The 26,975-nt window shown below is 50.5% G+C and overlaps 1 protein-coding gene across 1 annotated transcript in view; it reads left to right on the top strand.

Moving 5' to 3' along the window:
- The window catches only part of mxd4 (MAX dimerization protein 4), a 42,098-nt gene extending 15,572 nt beyond the window's left edge, over positions 1–26,526 (top strand). The window contains exons 3-6 of the mRNA XM_078215200.1: positions 7,510–7,539; positions 22,504–22,618; positions 24,233–24,401; positions 26,295–26,526. Of these exons, the coding sequence (XP_078071326.1) occupies positions 7,510–7,539; positions 22,504–22,618; positions 24,233–24,401; positions 26,295–26,449 (469 nt within the window). The 3' untranslated portion in view covers positions 26,450–26,526. The remainder of the gene's footprint in view (positions 1–7,509; positions 7,540–22,503; positions 22,619–24,232; positions 24,402–26,294) is intronic.
- The last annotated feature ends 449 nt before the right edge of the window (positions 26,527–26,975 follow it).

Below are 26,975 nucleotides of genomic sequence, written 5' to 3'. Positions count from 1 at the left end.
CGCGCCCTTGCGCCCCCCCCTCGCGCCCTTGCGCCCCCCCCTCGCGCCCTTGCGCCCCCCCCTCGCGCCCTTGCGCCCCCCCCTCGCGCCCTTGCGCCCCCCCCTCGCGCCCTTGCGCCCCCCCCTCGCGCCCTTGCGCCCCCCCCTTGCGCCCCCCCCTCACGCCCTTGCGCCCCCCCTCGCGCCCTTGCGCCCCCCCCTTGCGCCCCCCCCCTCGCGCCCTTGCGCCCCCCCTTGCGCCCCCCCCTCGCGCCCTTGCGCCCCCCCTCGCGCCCTTGCGCCCCCCCTCGCGCCCTTGCGACCCCCCCTCGCGCCCTTGCGCCCCCCCCTCGCGCCCTTGCGCCCCCCCCTCGCGCCCTTGCGCCCCCCCCTCGCGCCCTTGCGCCCCCCCCTCGCGCCCCCCCCTCGCGCCCCCCCCTCGCGCCCCCCCCTCGCGCCCCCCCCTCGCGCCCCCCCCTCGCGCCCCCCCCTCGCGCCCCCCCCTCGCGCCCCCCCCTCGCGCCCCCCCCTCGCGCCCCCCCCTCGCGCCCCCCCCTCGCGCCCCCCCCTCGCGCCCCCCCCTCGCGCCCCCCCCTCGCGCCCCCCCCTCGCGCCCCCCCCTCGCGCCCCCCCCTCGCGCCCCCCCCTCGCGCCCCCCCCTCGCGCCCTTGCGCCCCCCCCTCGCGCCCTTGCGCCCCCCCCTCGCGCCCTTGCGCCCCCCCCTCGCGCCCTTGCGCCCCCCCCTCGCGCCCTTGCGCCCCCCCCTCGCGCCCTTGCGCCCCCCCCTCGCGCCCTTGCGCCCCCCCCTCGCGCCCTTGCGCCCCCCCCTCGCGCCCTTGCGGCCCCCCCCTCGCGCCCTTGCGGCCCCCCCCTCGCGCCCTTGCGCCCCCCCCTCGCGCCCTTGCGCCCCCCCCTCGCGCCCTTGCGCCCCCCCCTCGCGCCCTTGCGCCCCCCCCTCGCGCCCTTGCGCCCCCCCCTCGCGCCCTCGCGCCCCCCCCCGCGCCCTCACGCCCCCCCCCCCCCCCGGCACCCTCGCGCCCCCCCCCCCCCCCCCCCCCGGCACCCTCGCGCGCCCCCCCCCCGGCACCCTCGCGCGCCCCCCCCCCCGGCACCCTCGCGCCCCCCCCCCCCGGCACCCTCGCGCCCCCCCCTTGCGCCCCCTTGCACACCCGCACCCTTGCGCCCCCCCATCTTGCCCCCTTGCGCCCCCTCTCTCGCACACTCGCACCCTTGCGCCCCCTCTCTCGCACACTCGCACCCTTGCGCCCCCTCTCTCGCACACTCGCACCCTTGCGCCCCCATGCACACTCGCACCCTTGCGCCCCCTCTCTCGCACACTCGCACCCTTGCACCCCCTTGCACACTCGCACCCTTGCGCCCCCTTGCACACTCGCACCCTTGCGCCCCTCCCTCTTGCACACTCGCACCCTTGCGCCCCTCCCTCTTGCACACTCGCACCCCTGCGCCCCTCCCTCTTGCACACTCGCACCCCTGCGCCCCTCCCTCTTGCACGCTCGCACCCTTGCGCCCCTCCCTCTTGCACACTCGCACCCTTGCGCCCCTCCTTCTTGCACACCCGCACCCTTGCGCCCCTCCCTCTTGCACACCCGCACCCTTGCGCCCCTCCCTCTTGCACACTCGCACCCTTGCGCCCCTCCCTCTTACACACTCGCACCCTTGCGCACGCCTCTCGAACCCTTGCTCCCCTCCTCTTGCACACTCGCACCCTTGCGCCCCATCCTCTTGCACACTCGCACCCTTGCGCCCCATCCTCTTGCACACTCGCACCCTTGCACCCCCCCTTGCACACTCGCACTCTTGCACTCTCGCACCTACACACTGTTGTAATTTACAATCTTACCCTCTCTCGTTTTCCATTTTCCATGTATCCATCACTATCTTCTGGTGCAACTCCAGTTGCAAGCTCCCGTTATTTACCGCCATGTAAGTTTCTCATTCCCGGAGAGCCAGCATAGACACGATGGGCCAAATGGCTGCCTCCAATGCCGAAATGATTTTGGGATTCGATTATTGTTAAAAACCGATCTGGTTCACTAATGCACCTTTTTGGGGGGGTGGGGGGGCGAATCGTGCCTCTGTTACTGGCCCAGCCGGCTTGTGGGGCAGAGTGACCTCTCTATTGTGTTTTTGCACTATGTCTGGCTGATGTGTGATTTCAGACACAGGGCAATGTGGCTGACTCTTAAGTGCCTCCTGAACCTTCTCAAAGAACAAAGAACAATACAGCACTCACCTGAAGAAGGGGCTTGCAGCTCCGAAAGCTTGTGTGGCTTTTGCTACCAAATAAACCTGTTGGACTTTAACCTGGTGTTGTTAAACTTCTTATTCTGTGACCAAGCCAGTTCTCCACCCATCTAGCCACCTCCCCCTTTATCCCATGAGATCCAACCTTTTTCACCAGCCTACCATGAAGGACTTTGTCAAATGCTTTACTAAAGTCCATATAGACGACATCCACGGCCCTTCCCTCGTCAACCATTCTGGTCACTTCTTCAAAAAACTCCACCAGGTTAGTGAGGTATGACCTCCCTCTCATAAAACCATGCTGACTATCGTTAATGAGTTTATTCCTTTCTAAATGCGCATGCATCCTATCACTAAGAATCTTCTCCAACAACTTCCCCACCACAGACGTCAAGCTCACCGGCCTATAATTACCCGGGTTATCCTTCCTACCCTTCTTAACCACATTAGCTATCCTCCAATCCTCTGGGACCTCACCTGCGTCCAGTGACGAGACAAAGATTTGCGTCAGAGGCCCAGCGATTTCATCTCTCGTCTCCCTGAGCAGCCTTGGATAGATTCCATCAGGCCCTGCGGATTTGTCAGTCTTTATATTCTCTAACAAACCTAACACTTCCTCCCTTGTAATGGAGATTTTCTCCAACGGTTCAACACTCCCCTCCGAGACACTCCCAGTCAGCACATCCCTCTCCTTTGTAAATACCGACGCAAAGTATTCATTTAGGATCTCCCCTACTTCTTTGGGCTCCAAGCATAATTCCCCACTTTTGTCCCTGAGAGGTCCGATTTTTTTCCCTGACAACCCTTTTGTTCCTAACGTATGAATAAAATGCCTTGGGATTCTCCTTAATCCTGTCTGCCAAGGACATTTCGTGACCCCTTTTTGCCCTTCTAATTCCTTGTTTGAGTTCTTTCCTACTTTCTTTGTACTCCTCCAGAGCTCCCTCCGTTTTTAGCTGCCTGGACCTAACATACGCCTCTCTTTTCTTTTTGACCAGTCCCTCAATTTCCCTGGTTATCCACGGTTCTCGAATCCTACCCTTCCTATCCTTTTTAACAGGCACATGCCTGTCCTGTAGCCCTAACAACTGTTCCTTAAAAGACTCCCACATGCCAGATGTGGATTTACCCTCAAACAGCCTCTCCCAATCAAGAGCTGCCAATTTCCAAGGCAATTGGGGATAGGTAACAAATGTTGGCCTTTCCAGCGATGCCCACATCCACCCAATCATAGAATTGCTATAGTGCAGAAGGGGTCTCCACCGACTCCCTGAAAGTGTTTTACCCAGGCCCAATCTGCGTAACCCCACACATTTACCCCGCTAATCCCTTTAACCTGCACATCTTCGTGTCCCAAGAGGCAATTTGGCATGGTCAATCCACCTCACCTGCACATCTTTGGACTGTGGGAGGAAACCGGGGCACCCGGAGGAAACCCACGCAGACGCGGGGAGAATGTGCGAACATCCACACAGTGACCTGAGGCCGGAATTGAACCTGGGTCCCTGGCATTGTGAGGCAGCAGTGTTGACCACTGTGCCACCCCTGCTGTCCAAAGTGTTGACTTTGCAAAGTTCAATTCATGTGGTTGGGTCCCAAGATTTATTTTCTGTGTTTGTCGACTTGTTTCGATTTGTATGATTTAAACAAAAGACTTTTTCATGGGGTCAGTATGGCACACAGTAGAAAGCCATTTGGCTCATCAGATCCCTTCTGGCACTCTGGAGCAAGCCACTCTCACTGCTCTACCCCCGTAGCCCTGCAAGTTTATTTCCCTCCAGGGTTGTATTGGGCTTTTCTGAAATTTGTAGCACTGTTGTGAATGACTGTGGGTTAGGTCTGGGATGGGGGAGAGTGAGGGAGGGAGGGTGGGGTCGGTTCCGGTGTTGATGTCAGACTTTGCAGGGCAGCCAGACCTGTGTCGTCTTGTCACAGAGTGAGCTTTTTATTGAAAATGAATGCAGCCAGGGATTGTCTGCTGCCTGGTGTGATTCAGGCCTGAGTAAGCTCGACTTCCTCCAGCTCTAGGTGTTGTCACTGATGCAACTCGGCACAGTTTTTGCCCAACAAATGAAAAGTGGGTTTGCCATAACTTGATCCCAAAAGTGTAGATGTTTGGTAGTGTAAGAAGGCTGTGCAGTTTTTTTTTTTAAAAGTTATCTCCCCTGGAGCTGGGAACTCTTGGGGAACTGTTCCTTGCTCCTGTCTACTACTTTGTGGTGGTTGTTCCTCTGTCTTTACCTGACATAGCAATGGAGGCCCAGCAGAGGTCACTGGCTAGCATTTTGCAATTTAATTTCCCCCCTCCTTGCTTCCGCCTCTAGTCGAATAGCCTACTGATATGTGCCCTCAAGGCTAATGAGAAGGAGTGGTCGGATGGTAAAGGCACTGAGGCCAATTGCTGCTGCAGGGGATTGAGGGGTCATTTGTTGTCCATCTCGAATTGACCTTGAGCTGAGTGGCTGACTAGGCCATTTCAGAGGGCAGTTAGGAGGCAGCCACATTGATGTGGGCACCAGAGTCACATGTAGGCATGGGATCACAGTGGTTAGCACTGCTGCCTCACAGCGCCAGGGACCTGTGTTCAATTCCCGGCCTTGGGTCACTGTCTGTGCGGAGTCTGCATGTTCTCCCCGTGTCTGCGTGGGTTTCCTCCAGGTGCTCCGGTTTCCTCCCACAGTCTGAAAGACGTACTGGTTAGGGTGCATTGGCCATGCTAAATTCTCCCCCAGTGTACCCGAACAGGCGTCCGAGTGTGGCGACTACGGGATTTTCACAGTAACTTCATTACAGTGTTAATGTAAGCCTATTTGTGACACTAATAAATAAGCTTAAACTTCAGCCAGAAAGGCTAAGGATGGCAGATTTCCTCCCCCACCAGATGGGTTTTTACAACAATTAACAGCTCCAGATTTTTTCATTAATCAATTGAATTTATTAATTGCGCTGAAATTCCACCAGCATCCATGGTGGGATGTAAGCCCGTGTTCTCAGCCTTGCCTATGTTAGCCTGATCCCCACCTCCATTCCCCGCATTGAATGATCCATGGGTTACTGGGATTTGAAGGTCGCAGTGGAGGATGCCGAGAGTCATGTGTTTATAACCATATTCGATGATATCCAAGCTTCCCATAGTGTTCCCACCCACTGATGGGTAGGTCCGAGCAACACAAGGTCTTCCCTACCCACCCTGAAGGTGTGAATGTTGTTGCCATGGCAATGATCCATGAGTGCAGAGTATGAGGTGTACGGTTGGCATGGTGATTATGTTGTTAATCCAGAGGCCAGGACATAATGACCCAGTAATGATCAAATCTCACCAGCGGAAGAATTTAAATTCAATTAATTAAATAACCCTGAATGAAAGGTTAATCTCGAAATGGTGATGGTGAAACTAGTGAATTGTTGTAAAAGCCCGTCTGGTTCACCAATGTCCTTTAGGGAAGGAAATCTGCCGTCCTTACCCGGTCTGGCCTACATGTGACTTCAGAGCCACAGCAAAGGGGCTGTCTCTGAATAGCCCTCTGAAATGGTCTAGCAGATTCTCAGTTACTCGCTGCCATCTAAGATTGGGTGATAAATGCTGGCCTTGCCAATCACACTCGTATCTCAGTGAGTGAATGAAATAAAAGCTGCTAACAGTATAATGGTGTCCATTGGTTAGGCTGCCAAGCAGAGGGTGAAGCAGACTGGCCTTCTAACCCTCAACATGCTGATAGCATTAGAAATAAACAGATATAGAATCTTAGAATCCTGCAGTGCAGAAGGAGGCCATTCGGCCCATCGAGTCTGCAATCCCACCCAGGCCCTATCCCCATAACCACGTGCATTTACTCTAGCTCGTCCCCTGACACTAAGGGGCTATTTAGCATGACCAATTCACCTAACCCACACGTCTTTTGGACTGTGGGAGAAAACCAGAGCATCCGGAGGAAACCCATGCAGACACGGGGAGAATGTGCAAACTCCACACAGACAGTGACCCAAGCTGGGAATCGTACCCAGGTCCCTGGTGCTGAGAGGCAGCAGTGCTAACCACTGTGCTACCGTGCCGCACCATATCAATGATCACTTGTTTTTCTTATTTGTTCATGGGATGTGGACGTCTCTGGCTGGGCCTGCATTTATTGTCCTTGTTCAGGGGGCATTTAAAAGTCAACCACATGTAGGCCAGACCAGGTAAGGACAGCAGATTTCCTTCCCTAAAGGACATGAGTGAACCAGATGGGTTTTTACAACAATTGACAATGGTTTCACTTAGACCTTTAATTCCAGATTTTCTTATTGAATTCAAATTGCACCATCTGCCGTGGTGGGATTTGAACCCAAGTCTCCAGAGCATTACCCTGGGTCTCTAGATTTGGGGGCGGCACAGTGGCTAGCACTGCTGCCTCAGTGCCAGGAGCCCGAGTTCGAATCTGCCCTAGGCTCACTGGAGTTTGCACATTCTCCCCGTGTCTGCGTGGGTTTCCTCCGGGTGCTCCGGTTTTCTCCCACCGTCCAAAGATGTGTGGGTTATGGTGATTGGCCGTGGTAAATTGTCCCTTAATGTCAGGGGGCTAGCAGGGTAAATACATGGGATTGCGGGAATAGGGCCTGGGTGGAATTGTGCTCGATGGGCCAAATGGCCTCCTCCTGCACTGTAAGGATTCTATGTTCTATTACCAGTCTAGTGATATTACCAGCATGGCACCATCTCCCTCAATACTAATTCTTCAAATTATTTCAGCTTCCTTCTATTGCAAGGTTCAAGAAGCTTTGCCAGACATTTTCTCCAGTGACCTACTGAATTAGATAGTTTAGATACAAACCAAAGTTTTATTTGAGTCATAGAATCATTTCCCTCCCTAACAGCGCTGTGGGTGTACCTACATCTCGGGAGCTGTGGTTTTTCAAGAAGGCAACTCACCACCACCAATGAGGGACGGGCAATAAATGCTGGCCTACCCAGCAACGCCCACATCCCATGAAATTTTAAAAATGATCAGCAAGTATAGAAGGAGGCCGTTCGGCCATCCAGTTAGTTCCATGCTCCCGGCCTGCTCTTTCCCACTCATTCTGCAAATTTTCCCCCATCTTGTATTTACTCCATTTTCTTTTGAAAGTTAATATTGAATCTGCTTCCAATGGCCTTTTAGACAGCGTGTCCCAGATCTCGCCAACTGTGCTGGATTTAAAAATAAAATTCTCAACATCTGGTTCTGAAACCAATTGCTTCAATCTCTTAGGTTGTTAACGGGTTTTTTTTTTTATTTTTTGTTGCAGGTCCTCGCACAATGAGCTGGAGAAGCACAGGTGAGTGTGGAGAAACTGGGATTGAGGGTAGATTCTGGAACGGCTGTGTTGTGGATTTAAGAGCTGCGTCATTGCGGTCTATTGTGCATTGGAATGCGAACACATACGGTGGTGAAGCTGGTTGAAATCAACAGTGATTTCCCCCCCCCCACCACCACCATTCCTAATTTAACCTTCATGAGGAGTTTGCAATACTGTTAAGACTTGTCTAACATTAGCCCCCCCCCCCCCTCCCCCTGCCCCCGCGGCACAGTGGTTAGTACTGCTGCCTAACAGCGCCAGGGCCCCGGGTTCAATTCCAGCCTTGGGTGACTGTCTGTGTGGAGTTTGCGTGTTCTTCCCGTGTCTGTGTGTGGGTTTCCCCCGGGTGCTCCGGTTTCCTCCCATTTTCTTTTGAAAGTTAATATTGAATCTGCTTCCAATGGCCTTTTAGACAGCGTGTCCCAGATCTCGCCAACTGTGCTGGATTTAAAACAATTGACAATGGTCAATTGACAGCAGTCCGGAAGACGTGCTGGTTAGGGTGCATTGGCCATGCTAAATTCTCCCTCGGTGTACCCCAACAGGCGCCAGAGTGTGGCGACTGGGGGATTTTCACAGTACCTTCATTGCGGTGTTAATGTAAGTCTACTTGTGACACCAATAAATAAACTTTAAAAAACCTTGAGCCACCCAATGCTGTTAAGACCCTGAGATGGTTCTGGTGCTTCCTGGTACATGGCAGCTTGTCTTGTTGGGTGGCGTTCACTCTGGGTGAGAGGAAGGTCGAGTGGTCATTCGGAGCTCGGATTAGATGATGTTGATCATCAGAACCTGTTCACCTTGTCCAGATGTGTAGAACGGGGGGGTGGGGCAGCAAAACGTCTCCGTAGAAACAAAATTTCAGTGAGTGAGTGGCCAACCTGTGGAAGGGGCTCCCTCGGGAGTGGGCACGGATGGGATTAATACTGATTCACTCAAAGGCGGATTAGAGATTTTGTTGTTTCTGAGAGTAACAGTTTGGCGTGATGGTATGTGAGTAATTTGAGTTGTGATTTGCTAAGTGTAATGTGCTTGGGAGGAGCAGGTCACTTTGGAACAAAGCTCTCCTCATGTTTGGGTCTGTTGTAGACAAAGTGATGGAGATTGGTTAAGTTGTGATTATTGTTGTAGCTCATTACCAGCATGGTAGAAGGTGGACTAAGATAGACCTCATGTCCCTAACAGGAGGAAATGTAAAAGCTGGACATTGCTCCTCTTTAAGAGGAAATAGGGGGAGGCCTCAGGAGGAGGCCATTCAGCTCGTCAAGCCTGCTCCACCTTTTAAACAGCTTGTGGCTGGTCATCGATCTCTCTGCTGATTTTTCCCACTGTCTTGATGTCATACGTATCTAGAAATCTTATCGTTTTCTGTCTTTGACATCCTCACTTGAGCTTTCACAGCCCTCTGGGGTAGAGAATTGCACAGGTTCACCAATCTCTGAGTGAAGAAAGTTCTCCTCATCTCAGTCCTAAATGGCTCCCTGTTTCCTGAGACTGTGTCCCCGTGGTTGTAGACCAGCAGCCACTGATGACCAGTGGACTTGAATGATGTGGGGAACGGGTCTTGGCTTCAGATGGAAACATCTTCCCTACATCAACCTTATCAACACCCTGGTTATCTATCAGGTTACTGTTGCTCATCCCAGGCTGATTCCTGGGATAGCAGGTCTGTCATATGAGGAGAGATTTAGTTGGTTAGGATTATGTTCATTGGAGTTTAGAATTTTTAAAGTTTGGTGAGATCACCTCTCTCTTCGAACCGGGTAGATTCAGAAAGAATGTTCCCGATGGTAACAGAGTCCAGAGCTAGGGTTCATAGTTTGAGGATAAGGGGTAGAACTGAGGTGAGGAGAAATGTCTTCACCCAGAGAGTGGTGAATGTGTGGAATTCACTACCATAGAATGTAGTTGAGACCAAAACACCACCTCCTGAGAAGGTGATGGTGGGCTTTTATGTTGAACCACTGTGAGCATCACTCTTTGCAGCTGTTTGGAAACAACTAAAATTTAATGGGCTCTTGAGAGAAATGAACTTGTAGAGCGATGGGGATGGAGCAGGGTGAATGTGGCTGACAGGATTGCTCTACGGATAGCCAGCATGGATATAATGGACCGAATGACCTCAGTCTTGTATGACTGTAGAACTTCTGAGTGTCTTGCTCAGCCATTTCATAGGGCAGTTAGGAATCAACCATCTGGAATCACATGTAGGCCAGACCAGGTAAGGATGGCAGATTTCCATCCCTAAAGGACATTAGTGAACCAGGTGGGTTTTTACAACAGTTGAGAAGTTTGAGCACTTTTAGTGATGCCAGATTTTTATTTGCAGATTTTTATAAACTGTATTTCAAATTTGCCATCTCTGGTTTATTAGCAAGGCAGCAAGATATAATAAGACAGTCCTAGCGTGCATTCCTGAGAGAGAGAGGGAATTGAATCAAAACAATACTGTGTACAGTTCTGGTCACCCTATTATAGAAAGGATATTATTAAACTAGAAAGATTGCAGAAAAAATTTACCAGGATGCCACCGGGACTTGATGGTTTAAGTTGTAAGGAGAGGCTGGATAGTCTAGGACTTTTTTCCCTGTAGCGGGGGAGCCTTCGGGGTGATCTTATGGTGGTCTATAAAATAACGAGAGCACAGATCAGCTAGATAATCAATATCTTTTCCCAAAGGTAGAGGAGTCTAAAACTAGAGGGCATAGATTTAAGTTGAGAGGGGAGAGATACAAAAGTGTCCAGAGGGGCAATTTTCTCAGAGGGTGGTGAGTGTCTGGAACAAGCTGCTGAGGTGGTAGTAGTAGAGGCGGGTACAATTTTGCCTTTTAAAAAGCATTTGGGCAGTTACATGGGTACGATGGGTATAGAGGGGTATGGGCTAAATGCAGGCAATTGGGATTAGTTTAGGGGTTTAAAAAAAATGGGCGGCATGAACAAGTTGGGCTGAAGGGCTTGTTTCCATGCTGTAAACCTCTAATACTGGTCCTTCCTTCTCCACCCGTTCCAGCCAATTTCCTTCATTTCACTCCTAGGATTTTGGCATAAGGAGGCCATTTGGCCCATTGTGCCTGTGCTAGTACCATGAAAGAACCATCCAATTAGTCACCACTGTCATAGCACTTACTAGTTCTTCACCGCCCTTTTCCCCTCTTCAAGTATCTAGTTGGAGAGTGGGTGCAGACTTGATGGGCTGAATGGCCTCTTTCTGCACTGTAGGGACAAAAGACAAACTCCAGATGAGGGGAGAGAAGTGAGTCCCCTTGACGTTCAATGGCATTACCATCACTGAATCCCCCACTATCAACATCCTGGGGGTTACCATCACTGAATCCCCCACTGTCAACATCCTGGGGGTTACCATCACTGAATCCCCCACTATCAACATCCTGGGGGTTACCATTGACCAGAAACGGAAGTGGACTAGCCATATAACTAGTGTGGCTACCAGAGCAGGTCAGAGGCTGGGAATCCTGTGGCAGTGACTCCCCAAAGCCTGTCTGCGATCTGCAAGGCACAGGTCAGGAGTACAGAATACTGTTGTGGGATATTTTCCTGATGCCTGGATGGGTGCAGCTCCAACAGCACTCGGGAAGCTTGACACCATCCAGGTCAGAGCAGCCTGCTTGATTGGTATCTCTTCCACAAACATTCTCTCCCTCCATTCTGCACACTGGCAGCTGTGTATACCGTCTACAAAGTACAGTGCAGGAGCTCACCAACTCTCCTTGGGCAGCAGATACCTGGGAACACCACTATCTGCAAGTTCCCCTCCAAGCTGCTCACCATCCTGACTTGGAAATGTATCACTGTCCCTTCAGTGTCGCTGGGTCAAAATCCTGGAACTCCCTCCCTAACAGCACTGTGGATGTACCTACACCATATGGACTGTAGCGGTTCAGGAAGGTAGCTCACCATCCCCATCTCTGGCAACAAAAGCTGGCGATGCCTGCATCCCTTCATTGAATTTTCTTTTTGAAAAAGCTAAGGTTTATTTATCAGTGTCACAAGTTGGCTTACATTAACACTGCAATGAAGTTACTGTGGAAATCCCCTAGTTGCCACACTCCTGCGCCTGTTCAGGTACACTGAGGGCGAATTTAGCATGGCCAATTCACCCTAACCAGCACGTCTTTCAGACTGTGGGAGGAAACCGGAGCGCCCGGAGGAAACCCACGCAGACACGGGGAGAACGTGCAGACTCCACACAGACAGTGACCCAAGCCGAGAATCGAACCCGGGTCCCTGGCGCTGTGAAGCAGCAGTGCTAACCCACTGTGCCACCGTGCCGCGCCCAAGTCAGTGATTTCATGCCACGGGTCAGTGGCTGGAAATTCTGCACCGAGTAACTCGCTGCCTCCCCAGAGCCGGCCCACCGTCTATAAGGAGTATAGAATACTGTCCACCTGCCAGGATGAGGGCAGCTCTACCAACACTTGAGACACAGTTGGAGCAATTGCTGACCTTGCTATAGACTAATTGCCCTCTAACTGAATGGTTTGCCTCGGCATTGCTGTGGGTCTGGAGTCGCCAGACCAGGTAAGGGCAGCAGATTTCATAAGATGTGCGGGTTAGATGGATTAGCCATGGTAAATATGTGGGGTTTCAGGGATAGGGCGGTGGAGAGGCCCTGGGTAAGATGCTCTGACAGTCGGTGCAGACTCGATGGGCTAAATGGCCATCTTCTGCGCTGTAGGGATTCTATGATTCTAATTCCAGATTTTTATTGAATTCAAATTTCACCATTCACCATGGTAGGATTCGAACTCGGGTGTCCAGAATATTACCCTGGGTCTCTAGTCTCTGGATTACTAGTCCAGTGACAATTCCCACTATGCCACCACCTCCCCGATTATACTTAAAGAAACTTGTTGGTTGGTCTTGAATGCGCTCTGCATCAGTCTTGCACTGACTGTGTTTCTCTCTTTCTCTCCCCCTCCATCACTATATTTTGATTTGATTTCATATTGTCACGTGTATTAGCATACTGTGAAAAGTATTATTTCTTGCGCGCTATGCAGACAGAGCATACTGTTCATAGAGAAGGAAACGAGAGAGTGCAGAATGTAGTGTTACAGTCATAGCTAGGGTGTAGGGAAAGATCAACTTAATGCGAGGCAAGTCCATTCAAAAGTCTGACAGCAGCAGGGAAGAAGCTGTTCTTGAGTCGGTTGGTACGTGACTTCAGACTTTTGTATCTTTTTCCCGACGGAAGAAGGTGGAAGAGAGAATGTCCGGGGTGCGTGGGGTCCTTGATTATGCCGGTTGCTTTTCCAAGGCAGCGGGTAGTGTAGACAGAGTCAATGGATGGGAGGCTGGTTTGCCTGATGGATTCCCTCCCTAACTCTAGTTACTACTTTTGGATTGCACGTTCATTCAAGATGCTGAATGTATGAAATGAAAGATGTTAAAAATCCCATGGTCACCTAAGTGGACAGTGTGTTCCTGGTTTTCTGCCCAACGCTCATCCCTACACTATAAAATCTCTCAGACCTGTTGTCCTGTTATGATCTTCTGGGATCTTTCTGTGTCCTAATATAAGTAAAGTTTATTTATTAGTCACAAATAAGGCTTACATTAACACTGCAATGAAGTTACTGTGAAATTTCCCAAGTCGCCACACTTTGGCACCTGTTCGGGTCATTTCCACCTAACCAGCACGTCTCTCAGACGGTGGGAGGAAACCAGAGCACCCGGAGGAAACCCACGCAGACACGGGGAGAACGTGCAAGCTCCACACAGACCCAAACTGGGAATCGAACCCGGGTCCCTGGCGCTGTGAGGCAGCAGTGCTTGCCACTGTGTGTTCTAACTGATGCAGCAGTGGCTATTTTGAAGTAGTATTTTGTGTGGAGCATTAAAGGTTATTTGAGACACTGGGTTTATTTTCTAAAACTACATTTGGTTTTTGTTTCGGCAACGAATCAAAGCAGGTTCTGTGCTGTCTCTGACTGTGAAAGTTCACAGAGCAGTTTGTGGGTTTTCAAAGATAATAGTGAACTTTCTATCCTCCTCCTCGTGTTTTCTGTTGTCACTTTGAGTTTGCTCAGACCTGCACAGCCTTCAGAGGGAGGTGAGTGAGCTTTCCGTCTGGCTCCTTTATCTTTTTTGCTAGATTTCTCATTGAGTTAAAATTTCAGAATTGAGTCATGCTGGCTGTCGGGTCATTCCTCCCCCATCTCTTCCCTCGCTCAGCACATGTTTATTTGCAAGGAAGCATCACTTGTGCATTGCCTTTGCCCTGTGTTTTGTGGCTGGGGTTGTCTCACTGCGGCAATGCAACCTCTTCAGCGAAGGGGGAATGAAAAGAAAACGCAATGCTGGAAATATTCAGCAGGTTTGGCAGCATCTATGGAGAGAGTTAACTTTTTTTCAGGTTTTGTGGGGTTTTATCAGTGAATATGCATGTGGAGCAGGAGCAGGCCACTCGAGCCTGCTCCAACATACAATCAGATCAGTCAGGATCTTATTGAAACTCCAACCCCATATTCCTATCTACCGATAACCTGTCACCACCTTTTTCATTCATGGGACTTGGGTGTCACTGGCTGGCCTGCATTTATTGCCCATCCTCACTTGTCCGTGAATTGAGTGTCTCACTCGGCTATTTCAGAGGGCAGTTGAGAGTCAACCACATTGCTGTGGGTCTGGAGTCACGTGTAGGCCAGACCAGGTAAGGGTGGCAGATTTCTTTCCCGAAAGGACATAGAACATAGAAAGCCACAGCACAAACAGGCCCTTCGGCCCACAAGTTGCGCCGATCACATCCCCACCTCTAGGCCTATCTATAGCCCTCAATCCCATTAAATCCCATGTACTCATGCAGAAGTCTCTTAAAAGACCCCAACGAGTTTGCCTCCACCACCACCGACGTCAGCCGATTCCACTCACCCACCACCCTCTGAGTGAAAAACTTACCCCTGACATCTCCTCTGTACCTACCCCCCAGCACCTTAAACCTGTGTCCTCTCGTAGCAACCATTTCAGCCCTTGGAAATAGCCTCTGAGAGTCTACCCTATCCAGACCTCTCAACATCTTGTAAACCTCTATCAGGTCACCTCTCATCCTTCGTCTCTCCAGGGAGAAGAGACCAAGCTCCCTCAACCTATCCTCATAAGGCATGCCCCCCAATCCAGGCAACATCCTTGTAAATCTCCTCTGCACCCTTTCAATGGCTTCAACATCTTTCCTGTAATGAGGTGACCAGAACTGCGCGCAGTACTCCAAGTGGGGTCTAACCAGGGTCCTATAAAGCTGCAGCATTATCTCCCGACTCCTCAACTCAATCCCTCGATTAATGAAGGCTAGTACGCCGTACGCCTTCTTGACCGCATCCTCCACCTGCGAGGCTGATTTAAGAGTCCTATGGACCCGGACCCCAAGGTCCTTCTGATCCTCTACACTGCTAAGAATGGTACCCTTCATATTATACTGCTGCTTCATCCCATTGGATCTGCCAAAATGGATCACCACACACTTATCCGGGTTGAAGTCCATCTGCCACTTCTCCGCCCAGTCTTGCATTCTATCTATGTCTCGCTGCAACTTCTGACATCCCTCCAAACTATCCACAACACCACCTACCTTGGTGTCGTCAGCAAACTTACCAACCCATCCCTCCACTTCCTCATCCAGGTCATTTATGAAAATGACAAACAGCAAGGGTCCCAGAACAGATCCCTGGGGCACTCCACTGGTCACTGACCTCCATGCAGAGAAAGACCCCTCCACAGCCACTCTCTGCCTTCTGCAGGCAAGCCAGTTCTGGATCCACAAGGCAACAGCCCCTTGGATCCCATGCCCTCTCACTTTCTCAAGAAGTCTTGCATGGGGGACCTTATCGAACGCCTTGCTGAAGTCCATATAGACCACATCCACCGCTCTTCCTTCGTCAATGTGTTTGGTCACATTTTCAAAGAACTCAACCAGGCTCGTAAGGCACGACCTGCCCTTGACAAAGCCGTGCTGACTACTTTTGATCATACTAAACTTCTCTAGATGATCATAAATCCTGTCTCTCAGGATCCTCTCCATCAACTTACCAACCACTGAGGTTAGACTCACCGGTCGGTAATTTCCCGGGCTGTCCCTGTTCCCTTTCTTGAATATAGGGACCACATCTGCAATCCTCCGGAACCTCTCCCGTCTCCATCGACGATGCAAAGATCATCGCCAAAGGCTCTGCAATCTCCTCCCTCGCCTCCCACAGTAACCTGGGGTACATCCCATCCGGTCCCGGCGACTTACCAACCTTGATGCCATTCAATAGTTCCAACACATCCTCTTTCTTTATGTCCACATGCTCGATCCTTTCTGTCCACCGCAAACCAGCAGTACAACCACCCAGATCTCTTTCCACCGTGAATACCGAGGTAAAGTATTCATTAAGCAGCTCCGCCATTTCGAACGGTTCCGCACAAACTTTTCCCCCTTCACCTTTTAAGGGTCCTATGCCTTCACATCTCATCCTTTTACTCTTGACATATTTGTAGAAAGCCTTGGGACATTAGTGAACCAGATGGGTTTTTCCGACAATCGACAATGGCTTCATGGTCATCAGTAGATGCTTAATTCCATATATTTTTCTAATTAAATTTTTGAATTTTATTGAATTCAAATTCTACCATCTGCCGTGGTGGGATTCGAACCCGGATCCCCAGAACGGAGTTTCTGGATGGTCTAGCGATAATACCACTAGGCCATCATGGCGCCCCACTCCCCTGCCTTAAAAATATTCAAATATTCTGTTTTTATTGTCATTTGCGGAAGAGTGTGCCAGAGACACTCAACTCTAAGAAAACACATTCTCCTGCGCCCTGTTCTGGTCGCCACACTACCAGAAGGACGTGGAGGCTTTGGAGAGAGTGCAGAGGAGGTTTACCAGGATGTTGCCTGGTATGGAGGGGCTTAGTTATGAGGAGAGATTGGGTAAACTGGGGTTGTTCTCACTGGAAAGACGGAGGATGAGGGGTGACCTAATAGAGGTGTATAAAATTATGAAAGGCATAGATAGGGTGAACGGTGGGAAGCTTTTTCCCAGGTCGGTGGTGACGTTCACGAGGGGTCATAGGTTCAAGGTGAAGGGGGGGAGGTTTAACACTGATATCAGAAGGACGTATTTTACACACAGGGTGGTGGGGGCCTGGAATGCGCTGCCGGGCAAGGTGGTGGAGGCGGACACACTGGGAACGTTTAAGACTTATCTAGATAGCCACGTGAACAGAGTGGGAATGGAGGGATACAATAGAATGGTCTAGTTTGGACCAGGGAGCGGCGCGGGCTTGGAGGGCCGAAGGGCCTGTTCCTGTGCTGTATTGTTCTTTGTTCATCTGTCTTAAATGAGTGACTGTATTTTCAAACATTGACCTCTAGTTCAAGATTCTCCGACTACATCCACCCTGTCAGTAGCCCTCAGCATCTTAGGTTTTGATCGAGTTGCCTCTTACTCTTCGGAACTCTAGTGGATACAAACCTAATCACGCCAACCTTTCTTCGTAAGGCCGCCTCCCCTGCCCAATTCCTGGAATTAGTCTAGCAGACCTTCTAACTGCTCCTAGCGCATTTACATCTTTCCTTAAGTAAGGAGACCAGGGCGATCTGATTGAAATCTACAAGACTATGACGGGCATGGACAGAGTGGATAGTCAGAAGCTTTTTCCCAAGGAGGAAGAGTCAATTACTGGGGGGGGGGGCACAGGTTTAAGGTGCGAGGGGCAAGGTTTAAAGGAGATGTACGAGGCAAGTTTTTTTTACACACAAGGTGGTGGGTGCCTAGAACTTGTTGTCGGGGGAGGTAGTGGAAGCAGATACGATAGTGAGTTTTAAGGGGCATCTGGACAAATACATGAATAGGATGGGAATAGCGGGATATGGTCCAGGAAGGGTAGGGGGTTTTAGTTCAGTCAGGCAGCATGGTCGGTGCAGGCTTGGAGGGCAGAAGGACCTGTTGCTGTGCTGTAATGTTCTTTGTTCTGCTGTACACAATACTGCAGTGATCTCACCAATGCCCTGCACAACTAAAGCATAACCTACCTACTTTTGTAATCAATTTCCCTCTCAATGAACAATAACATTCTATTAGCTTTCCTCATTACTTGCTGTATACCAGCCTTTTGCCATTCAAGCACTCGGACACCCAGATCCCTCTGCACCCTCAGTCTGCCTTTATCCTTGACCACCTCCTTGTGCAAGTGGTAACTCTAGCAAGTATCCTTTGAGTACCTCACCTTCCCCTCTGAGAGTTGCCTGTTGATAGTGTGCCAGTCTGGATGCTGAATGGTAGATGGTTCCTGCCCCGTTTTGGGAGTCAGGAAATTATTGTTAAGTTTGGTCCTCTCGAGTTGGACTCCGTGCTCTGTGGTGAGTTGCCAGCTACTGTGTCGTTGCGAACACACACCAGAGTCAGAAGGTTCTGGGTTCGGTCTGCACAGACATCATCACCCAAATCCAGGTTGACACGACCCAGTGAAACACTGAGAAGTTGCTACACTGAGAAGTTGCTGCACTGTCTGACATGCCCTCTTTTAGGCTATTCTTTGTTATCCATCAACCAGCATCAATATTTCCCATTTGTGGGAGCTTGCTGTGCACAAATTGGCTGCAGCATTTCATATATTACAATGGTGATCGCACTGCCAGAATATCTCATTGTCTGTTAAGTCTCCTGAGGTTGTGACAGGTGCTACATTAATGGATATCTTTTATGCAGGAGGGAGGGTTTCAGATACGTGGATAATTGGAACACGTTCTGGGGAAGGTGGGACCTCTACAAACAGGACGGGGTGCACCTGAACCAGAGGGGCACCAATATCCTGGGAGGGAAATTTGCTACGGCTCTTCAGGGGGATTTAAACTAATTTGTCAGGGGAGTGGGAAAAGGAGTTGTAGTCCGGAAGTCAGTGTTGAGGGTGGTGAGGTATTGGGGAAGGTATCAAGGTCAAGGGTACCGGTAGACAGGAAGGTGGGTTGAAGTGTGTCTACTTCAATGCAAGGAGCATCCTGAACAAGGTAGATGAACTTGGGGCGTGGATTGCTACTTGGGACTACGATGTTGTGGCCATTACGGAGACGTGGGTAGAACAAGGACAGGAATGGTTGTTGGACGTTCCGGGGTATAGATGTTTCAGTAAGTGTAGGGAAGCTGGTAAAAGAGGTGGAGGAGTAGCATTGTTAATCAAGGATAGTTTAACGGCTGCGGAAAAGCACTTTGAGGGGGATATGCACACTGAGGTAATATGGGCTGCAGTTAGAAACAGGAAAGGAGCGGTCACGTTGTTAGGAGTTTACTATAGGCCCCCAAATAGTAATAGAGATGTGGAGGAAGAAATTGCTAAGCAGATTATGGATACGTGTGGGGGTCACAGGGTAGTTGTCATGGGGGACTTTAACTTTCCAAATATTGATTGGAACCTTTGTAGGTCGAATAGTTTGGATGGGGCACTTTTTGTGCAGTGTGTGCAGGAGGGTTTCCTGACACAATATGTGGATAGGCCGACAAGGGGTGAGGCCACATTGGATTTGGTACTGGGAAATGAACCGGGCCAAGTGTTAGATTTGGTTGTGGGAGAGAACTTTGGAGATAGTGACCACAATTCGGTGTCTTTTGTTATTGCAATGGAGAGGGATAGGGCCGGACGGCAGGGCAAGGCTTACAATTGGGGGAGAGGTAATTATGATGCGATTAGGCAAGAATTAGGGGGCATAAGATGGGAACAGAAACTGTCAGGGAAAGGCACTGATGAAAAGTGGAACTTTTTCAAGGAACAAATACTGGGTGTCCTTGATAGGTATGTCCCTGTCAGGCAGGGAGGAAATGGCCGAGTGAGGGAACCGTGGTTCACAAAAGAGGTGGAATGTCTTGTGAAAAGGAAGAGGGAAGCTTATGTAGGGATGAGGAAACAAGGTTCAGATGGCTCGATTGAGGGTTACAAGTTAGCAAGGAATGAGCTGAAAAAGGGGCTGAGGAGAGCTAGGAGGGGACATGAGAAGTCCTTGGCGGGTCGGATCAAGGAAAACCCCAAGGCTTTTTACTCTTATGTGAGGAATAAAAGAATGACCAGGGTGAGGTTAGGGCCGGTCAAGGACCGTGGTGGGAACTTGTGTATGGAATCAGTAGAGATAGGCGAGGTGATGAATGAATACTTTTCTTCAGTGTTCACCAAGGAGAGGGGCCATGTTTTTCAGGAAGAGAAGGTGTTACAGGCTAATAGGCTGGAGGAAATAGATGTTTGGAGGGAGGATGTATTGGCAGTTTTGAATAAACTGAAGGTCGATAAGTCCCCTGGGCCTGATGAAATGTATCCTAGGATTCTTTGGGAGGCGAGGGATGAGATTGCAGAGCCTTTGGCTTTGATCTTTGGGTCCTCGCTGTCCACGGGGATGGTGCCGGAGGACTGGAGAGTGGCAAATGTTGTTCCTCTGTTTAAGAAAGGGAATAGAAATGACCCTGGTAATTATAGACCGGTTAGTCTGACTTCGGTGGTTGGTAAATTGATGGAAAAGGTCCTTGGGGATGGGATTTACGACCATTTAGAAAGATGCGGATTAATCCGGGATAGTCAGCACGGATTTGTGAAGGGCAAATCGTGCCTCACAAATTTGATAGAATTTTTTGAGGAGGTAACTAGGTGTGTTGATGAAGGTAGGGCGGTTGATGTCATATACATGGATTTTAGTAAGGCGTTTGATAAGGTCCCCCATGGTCGGCTTATGATGAAAGTAAGGAGGTGTAGGATAGAGGGAAAGTTGGCCGATTGGATAGGTAACTGGCTATCTGATCGAAGACAGAGGGTGGTGGTGGATGGAAAATTTTCGGACTGGAGGCAGGTTGCTAGCGGAGTGCCGCAGGGATCGGTGCTTGGTCCTCTGCTCTTTGTGATTTTTATTAATGACTTAGAGGAGGGGGCTGAAGGGTGGATCAGTAAATTTGCTGATGACACCAAGATTGGTGGAGTAGTGGATGAGGTGGAGGGGTGTTGTAGGCTGCAAAGAGACATAGATAGGATGCAAAGCTGGGCTGAAAAATGGCAAATGGAGTTTAACCCTGATAAATGTGAGGTGATTCATTTTGGTAGGACAAATTTAAATGTGGATTACAGGGTCAAAGGTAGGGTTCTGAAGACTGTGGAGGAACAGAGAGATCTTGGGGTCCATATCCACAGATCTCTAAAGGTTGCCACTCAAGTGGATAGAGCTGTGAAGAAGGCATATAGTGTGTTAGCTTTTATTAACAGGGGGTTGGAGTTTAAGAGCCGTGGGGTTATGCTGCAACTGTACAGGACCTTGGTGAGACCGCATTTGGAATATTGCGTGCAGTTCTGGTCACATCACTATAAGAAGGATGTGGAAGCGCTGGAGAGAGTGCAGAGGAGATTTACCAGGATGCTGCCTGGTTTGGAGTGTCGGTCTTATGAGGAAAGGTTGAGGGAGCTGGGGCTGTTCTCTCTGGAGCGGAGGAGATTGAGGGGAGACTTAATAGAGGTTTATAAAATGATGAAGGGGATAGATCGAGTGAACGTTCAAAGACTATTTCCTCGGGTGGATGGAGCTATTACGAGGGGGCATAACTATCGGGTTCATGGTGGGAGATATAGGAAGGATATCAGAGGTAGGTTCTTCACGCAGAGAGTGGTTGGGGTGTGGAATGGACTGCCTGCAGTGATAGTGGAGTCAGACACTTTAGGAACATTTAAGCGGTTATTGGATAGGCACATGGAGCACACCAGGATGGTAGGGAGTGGGATAGCTTGATCTTGGTTTCAGATGAAGGTCGGCACAACATCGTGGGCCGAAGGACCTGTTCTGTGCTGTACTGTTCTATGTTCTATGTGGGTGGGAGTGCCTCCTTGCTTTCAGTTAACCCCCGTCAGTCTGAGAGGGTCACTGTGATTGTCAAATAACTAATTGGCTTACAAGATCCAAGCTTTCCAACTGGTTGTTGTAGCACTTGTGGTGGGGGGGAGGGGGGGGCTCTGTTTTGATCTATACTATTGCCCTGGGTGGACAGATCATCACCGCAAAGATTGCCCAGGACTTGAAGCTCAAATGTAATAACGTGTGGAGGCCGCATGCCTGTGTGGGCACACATGCTGTGCCCATATGTCTGTGCATGCCCACATACCTATACCGGGCGGCACAGTGGTTAGCACTGCTGCTTCACAGCTCCAGGGACCCGGGTTCGATTCCCGGCTCGGGTCACTGTCTGTGTGGAGTTTGCACATTCTCCTCGTGTCTGCGTGGGTTTCCTCCGGGTGCTCTGGTTTCCTCCCACAGTCCAAGGATGTGCGGGTTAGGTTGATTGGCCATGCTAAAATTGCCCCTTAGTGTCCTCGGATGTGTAGATTAGAGGGATTAGCAGGTAAAATATGTAGAGATATGGGGGTAGGGTCTGGGTGGGATTGTGGTTGGTGCAGACCCGATGGGCCGAATGGCCTCTTTCTGTGCTGTAGAGTTTCTATGGTTTCTGCCTGACTTCACATAGTGGAGGGGGGGGGGGGGTAGAGTAGGTGTGGGTGATGGGGTGCACCTCTGGGTGGAGAAGCACATGGCCAGTCTTAACACTCCCACCAGCTTTTGGGTCAACTAAGTTTTAAAAATTTATTTATGAGTGTCACAAGTAGGCTTACATTAACAATGCAATGAAGTTAGTGAATATCCTCCAGTCGCCACACTCCGGCTCCCGTTCAGGCCAATGCACCTAACCATAGCGTCTTTGGAGTGAGAGAGGAAACCAGAGCACCCGGAGGAAACCCACGCAGACATGGGGAGAACGTGCAGACTCCACACAGACAGTGACACACTCCAGGAATTGAACCCAGGTCACTGGTGCTGTGAGGCTCTCTTTTTATCTTGCTGATGAGAGTTGAGCAGGACCTGAATCTTTGTGATACAGGTGCAGGCGTTTGGACACCATCTGCATTGACTTCTGCTGTTTTTGATTGCAGGCGAGCTAAGCTGAGGTTATACTTGGAGCAGCTGAAGGAGCTCGTGCCCCTTGGCCCAGACTGTTCGCGGCACACCACTCTCAGTCTACTGAAGCGAGCGAGGACTCACATCAAGGTAAATAAACGAGACTGTTCGATTGAGTTCACTTCTTGTTTAGGACCTGTTTAATCAGCAAACTCTCACATTCACCTCTTCAGTCACTTTTTGAGGTGCTAAGTTTTTGTTTTGAAACAAAGGAAGTAATTTCTGAGGTCACCAGCCAAAGAACCAGAGGGGAGGTGAGATTTATTTGTAGACAGTGTGTTGTTGGTGTGATATGGGCTGTGTCTGAAAGGATTGTGGCTCTCTGGGTAGCACACTCCATCCTGTGAGCAGGAGGTTGTAGTTTCCGGTCCCACTGCAGGACCGAACACCAAGTCCATGCTGACACCAGTGCAGCTCTGAGAGTGCAGCACTGTCAGAGGAAGCTGCCTTCTGGAGGAGACATTAAACCGAGGCTCCTGTCTGCCCCCTCCCTTTTGTACATTTATCTATGGGATGTAGGAGCTGCTGGCTGGGCCAGCATTGATTGCCCATCCCTAGCTGCCTTTGAGGATGTGGTGCTGAGCTGCCACTGTGAACCGCTGCAGCCCCTGAGGTGTAGGTACATCCACGGTGCTGTTAGGGAGGGAGTAACCAAGGTTTTGAGAGGTGATGCACTTCGGAAGGAGTAATTTGAAAAGAAAGTGTTCAGTGAATGGTAGGACACTAGGAAGTTCTGTGGAACAAAGGGACCTTGGTGTGTTTATCCACAGATCTCTGAAAGCAGAAGGGCATGTTCGTAGGGTGGTGAAAAAGGCAAATGGGACACTTGCCTTTATCAATCGAGGCACAGATTACTAAAGCAGAGAGGCCATGTTGGAATTGTATAGAACTTTGGTGAGGCCACAGCTGGAGCACTGTGTGCAGTTCTGATCGGCACAATATCGGAAGGATGTGATTGCACTGGAGGGGGTGCAGAGGAGATTCACCAGGATGCTGCCTGGGTTGGAACATTTAAGTTACGAAGAGAGGTTGGATAGGCTTGGGTTCTTTTCCTTGGAGCAGAGAAGACTGAGGGGTGACCTGATCGAGGTATACAAGATTGAGGGACATGGACAGAGTGGATAAGGAGTAGCTGTTCCCCTTAGTTGAAGGGTCAGTCACGAGGGAACATGGGTTCAAGATGAGGGGCAGGAGATTTAAGGGGGGATGTGATGAAAAACATTTTTTACCCAGGGGGTGGCGACTGTCTGGAATGCGCTGCCTGGGAGGGTGGTGGAGGCGGGATGTCTCACATCCTTTAGAAAGTATCTGGATGAGCACTTGGCACATCATAACATTCAGTGCTGGCAGACGGGATTAGATGGGCGTTCAGGTGTTTCTCATGCCGGTATGGACTCGATGGGCTGAAGGGCCTCTTCTGCACTGTATGATTCTACGATTCTATGATTTTGACCCAGTGACAGTGAAGGAGTGTAACATATACCATGACCACTATTTGGAAGCGGAGCAAGGGAGTCCTTTGCTGAGTCCTGGGTCTATATTTATCCCTCAGGCCAACATTAGCTACTGTGTTCACTACATTGGCCACACTTGCCAAAAAGTACTCAGTTGACTGGAAAGTGCTTTGGGATCTCCTGAGATCATGCCAGGTGCTATAGAATTGCAAGTCTGTCTTCATTCATTGCTCCTTTTTCTCTTGGGCAGAAGTTAGAAGAGCAAGACAAGAAGGCCCTCCACCAGAAGGAGCAGCTTCAGCGCGAGAGACGGTATCTAAGGCGTCGGCTGGAGCAGCTGGCAGTGCAGGGGATGGAGCGACTTCGCACTGATAGCCTGGGATCAGCCATTTCCACTGACCGCTCCGATTCTGAGCAAGGTGAGATCATGAGCTTAGCAGGAGCAGAGATCGACCGTGTGAAATGTTCACAGCAGCAAACCCTGGGAGGCGGTGACTCCTGAGATGGCTGCCTGACCTCTGGCACACCCCCCAGTTTTAATCACTCCAGCAATAGCGGAGTCGTGGAGCTGACTGAGTCGAGAGAGGGAGAGAGAGAGAGGTGGCAAGAGAGTAAAAACTTTCCAAACTAAAGGATCAGATTGCCGGAATAATCCTGTCAGAGTACATGGCGAGGACAGATACAAGGCCATTCAGCCCATCAAACGCCATCCATTAAGGGGGTGCTGCACTGAAAGAAGTTGAACTGAGGCCCCGTCTGCCTGCGAGGGTGGATGTGAAAGATTTCGTGTTACTATTCACGGGAGTACAGTGAAGGTTTACCAGGCTGATCCCTGGGATGGCAGGATGTCATATGACAAGAGACTGGGGTGGCACAGTGGGTTAGCATTGCTGCCTCACTGCGCCAGGGACCCGGGTTCGATTCCTGGCTTGGGTCACTGTCTGTGTGGAGTTTGCATGTTCTCCCTGTGTCTGCGTGGGTTTCCTCCCACACTCCAAAGATTGGCCATGCTAAATTGACCCTAGTGTCAGGGGGATTAGCAGGGTAAATATGTGGGGTTACGGGAATAAGGCCTGGGTGGGATTGTTGTCGGTGCAGACTCGATGGGCTGACTGGCCTCCTTCTGCACTGTAGTGTTTCTATGATTTCTATATTCACTGGAGTTTAGAAGAGTGAGAGGGGATCTTGTAGAAATTCATAAAATTCTAACCAGGATAGGCGATTCAGAAAGAATGTTCCCGATGGTGGGGGAGTCCAGAACCAGGGGTCATAGTTTGAGGATAAGGGGCAAGCCTTTTAGAACTGAGGTGAGGAGAAATTTCTTCACCCAGAGGGTGGTGAATGTGTGGAATTCACTAACACAGAAAGTAGTTGAGGCCAAAACGTTGAGAGATTTCAAGAAGAAGTTAGATATAGCTCCTGGGGCTAAAGGGATCGAGGGATTTGGGAGGAAGGGGGGGGATCAGGATATTGAATTGGATGATCAGCCATGATCAGAATGAATGGCGGTGCAGGTTCGAAGGGCCAAATGGCCTACTGCTTCTAGTTTCTATAATACGAATAGACACATTATCTCCAGTGTCCTGGTCAATATTTATCCTTCAATTAGCATTGCAGAACATAGATGATCTGGCCATTATCACATTGCTGTTTGCGGGTGGCACAGTGGTTAGCACTGCTGCCTCACAGCGCCAGGGTCCTGGGTTCAATTCCCGGCTTGGGTCACTGTCTGTGGAGTTGGCACATTCTCCCCGTGTCTGTGTGGGTTTCCTCCGGGTGCTCCGGTTTCCTCCCACAGTCCAAAGATGTGCGGGTTAGGTGGATTGGCCATGGTAAATTGCCCCTTAGTGTCCCAGGATGTGTAGGTTAGGGGGATTCGCGGGGTAAATACCTGGGGTCACGGGGATAGGGTCTGCGTGGGATTGTTGTCGGTGCAGGCTCGATGGGCCAAATGGCCTCCTGTCGGGATTCTATGGGAGCTTGCTATGCACAAACGGGCTGCTACATTTGTTTGTTCTTGGCTGACCAGTGCAAAGAATTGAGATGATTTTTTGCAATAATAGTGGTTGGGGGGGCAAGTAAAGGGGAGGGTTGGGGGGGGGGGGGGGGGGGGGAGCCAGCTCTAATGATTAGCTTGGAAGTAGAATATTGCTTTACTCTTTTTAATTTGATTCCGACACTTGGAGCACTTCCAATGCATGTCATTGGCTGTGAAGTGCTTGGACGTGCCCGCTGGCTGCTATGTAAATGTAAGTCAAGTCTTTCTTTGACTTCAGACAGAATCACTTTTGCTCCTCTTTGCTCTTGTGCAGAAGCTGATGTTGACATTGAAGGGATGGAGTTTGTTCCTGGGGAGTTGGACAGTGTTGGCAGTGCCAGTGATGTCGATGACCACTACAGTTTCCGGAGCAGTTCCAGTGACAGCGGATACGCAGATTCCCGCACAATCACACCGCGTCTCTCGTAGTGGCTGCTTCGGTACCAGCAGAGGACCACCACACTTGTCAACGCAGGGCACTTATAAAACCGAATTTTTGTTCTCTTTTTTTTTTTCCTGAGATGTTAACTGCCACTCTTTTCACGGACACCCCAACCACAGGAGCACTGGCATTGCTGTTCCCCTCCCGCAGTTCTTTGCAAGCCCGGCTCACCAATTCCAACCTGACAGTCTTTGTTCTCAGCTGACCAGTGCGAAGAATTGTGAGATGGTTTTTTGCAATAATAGTGGGTGGGGGAGAAAGTCGGGGGGGGCGCGGGGGGGGGGGGGGGGGGGGGAAAGCCAGCTCTAATGATTAACCTTGAAAGTAGAATATTGCTTTACTCCTTTTTAATTTGATTTAGTTTGTTTTGCCTGGTTTCCAATCTCTTCGCAATAAGGATTGTGACGAGTGCACTGCTGAAAGTGGTGTTGCTGGCGTTGACTGAGTTGTCAGTGTATTGACTGGAGACTGTGTTTTCCACCCTGTGGCTCCACTACTGGAGAAGCACTAACT

The sequence above is a fragment of the Mustelus asterias genome, chromosome 6 (assembly GCF_964213995.1).
Source record: "Mustelus asterias chromosome 6, sMusAst1.hap1.1, whole genome shotgun sequence".
In the NCBI taxonomy this organism is placed as follows: Eukaryota; Metazoa; Chordata; class Chondrichthyes; order Carcharhiniformes; family Triakidae; genus Mustelus; species Mustelus asterias.
This window is presented reverse-complemented; position numbering and strand designations above follow the sequence as displayed.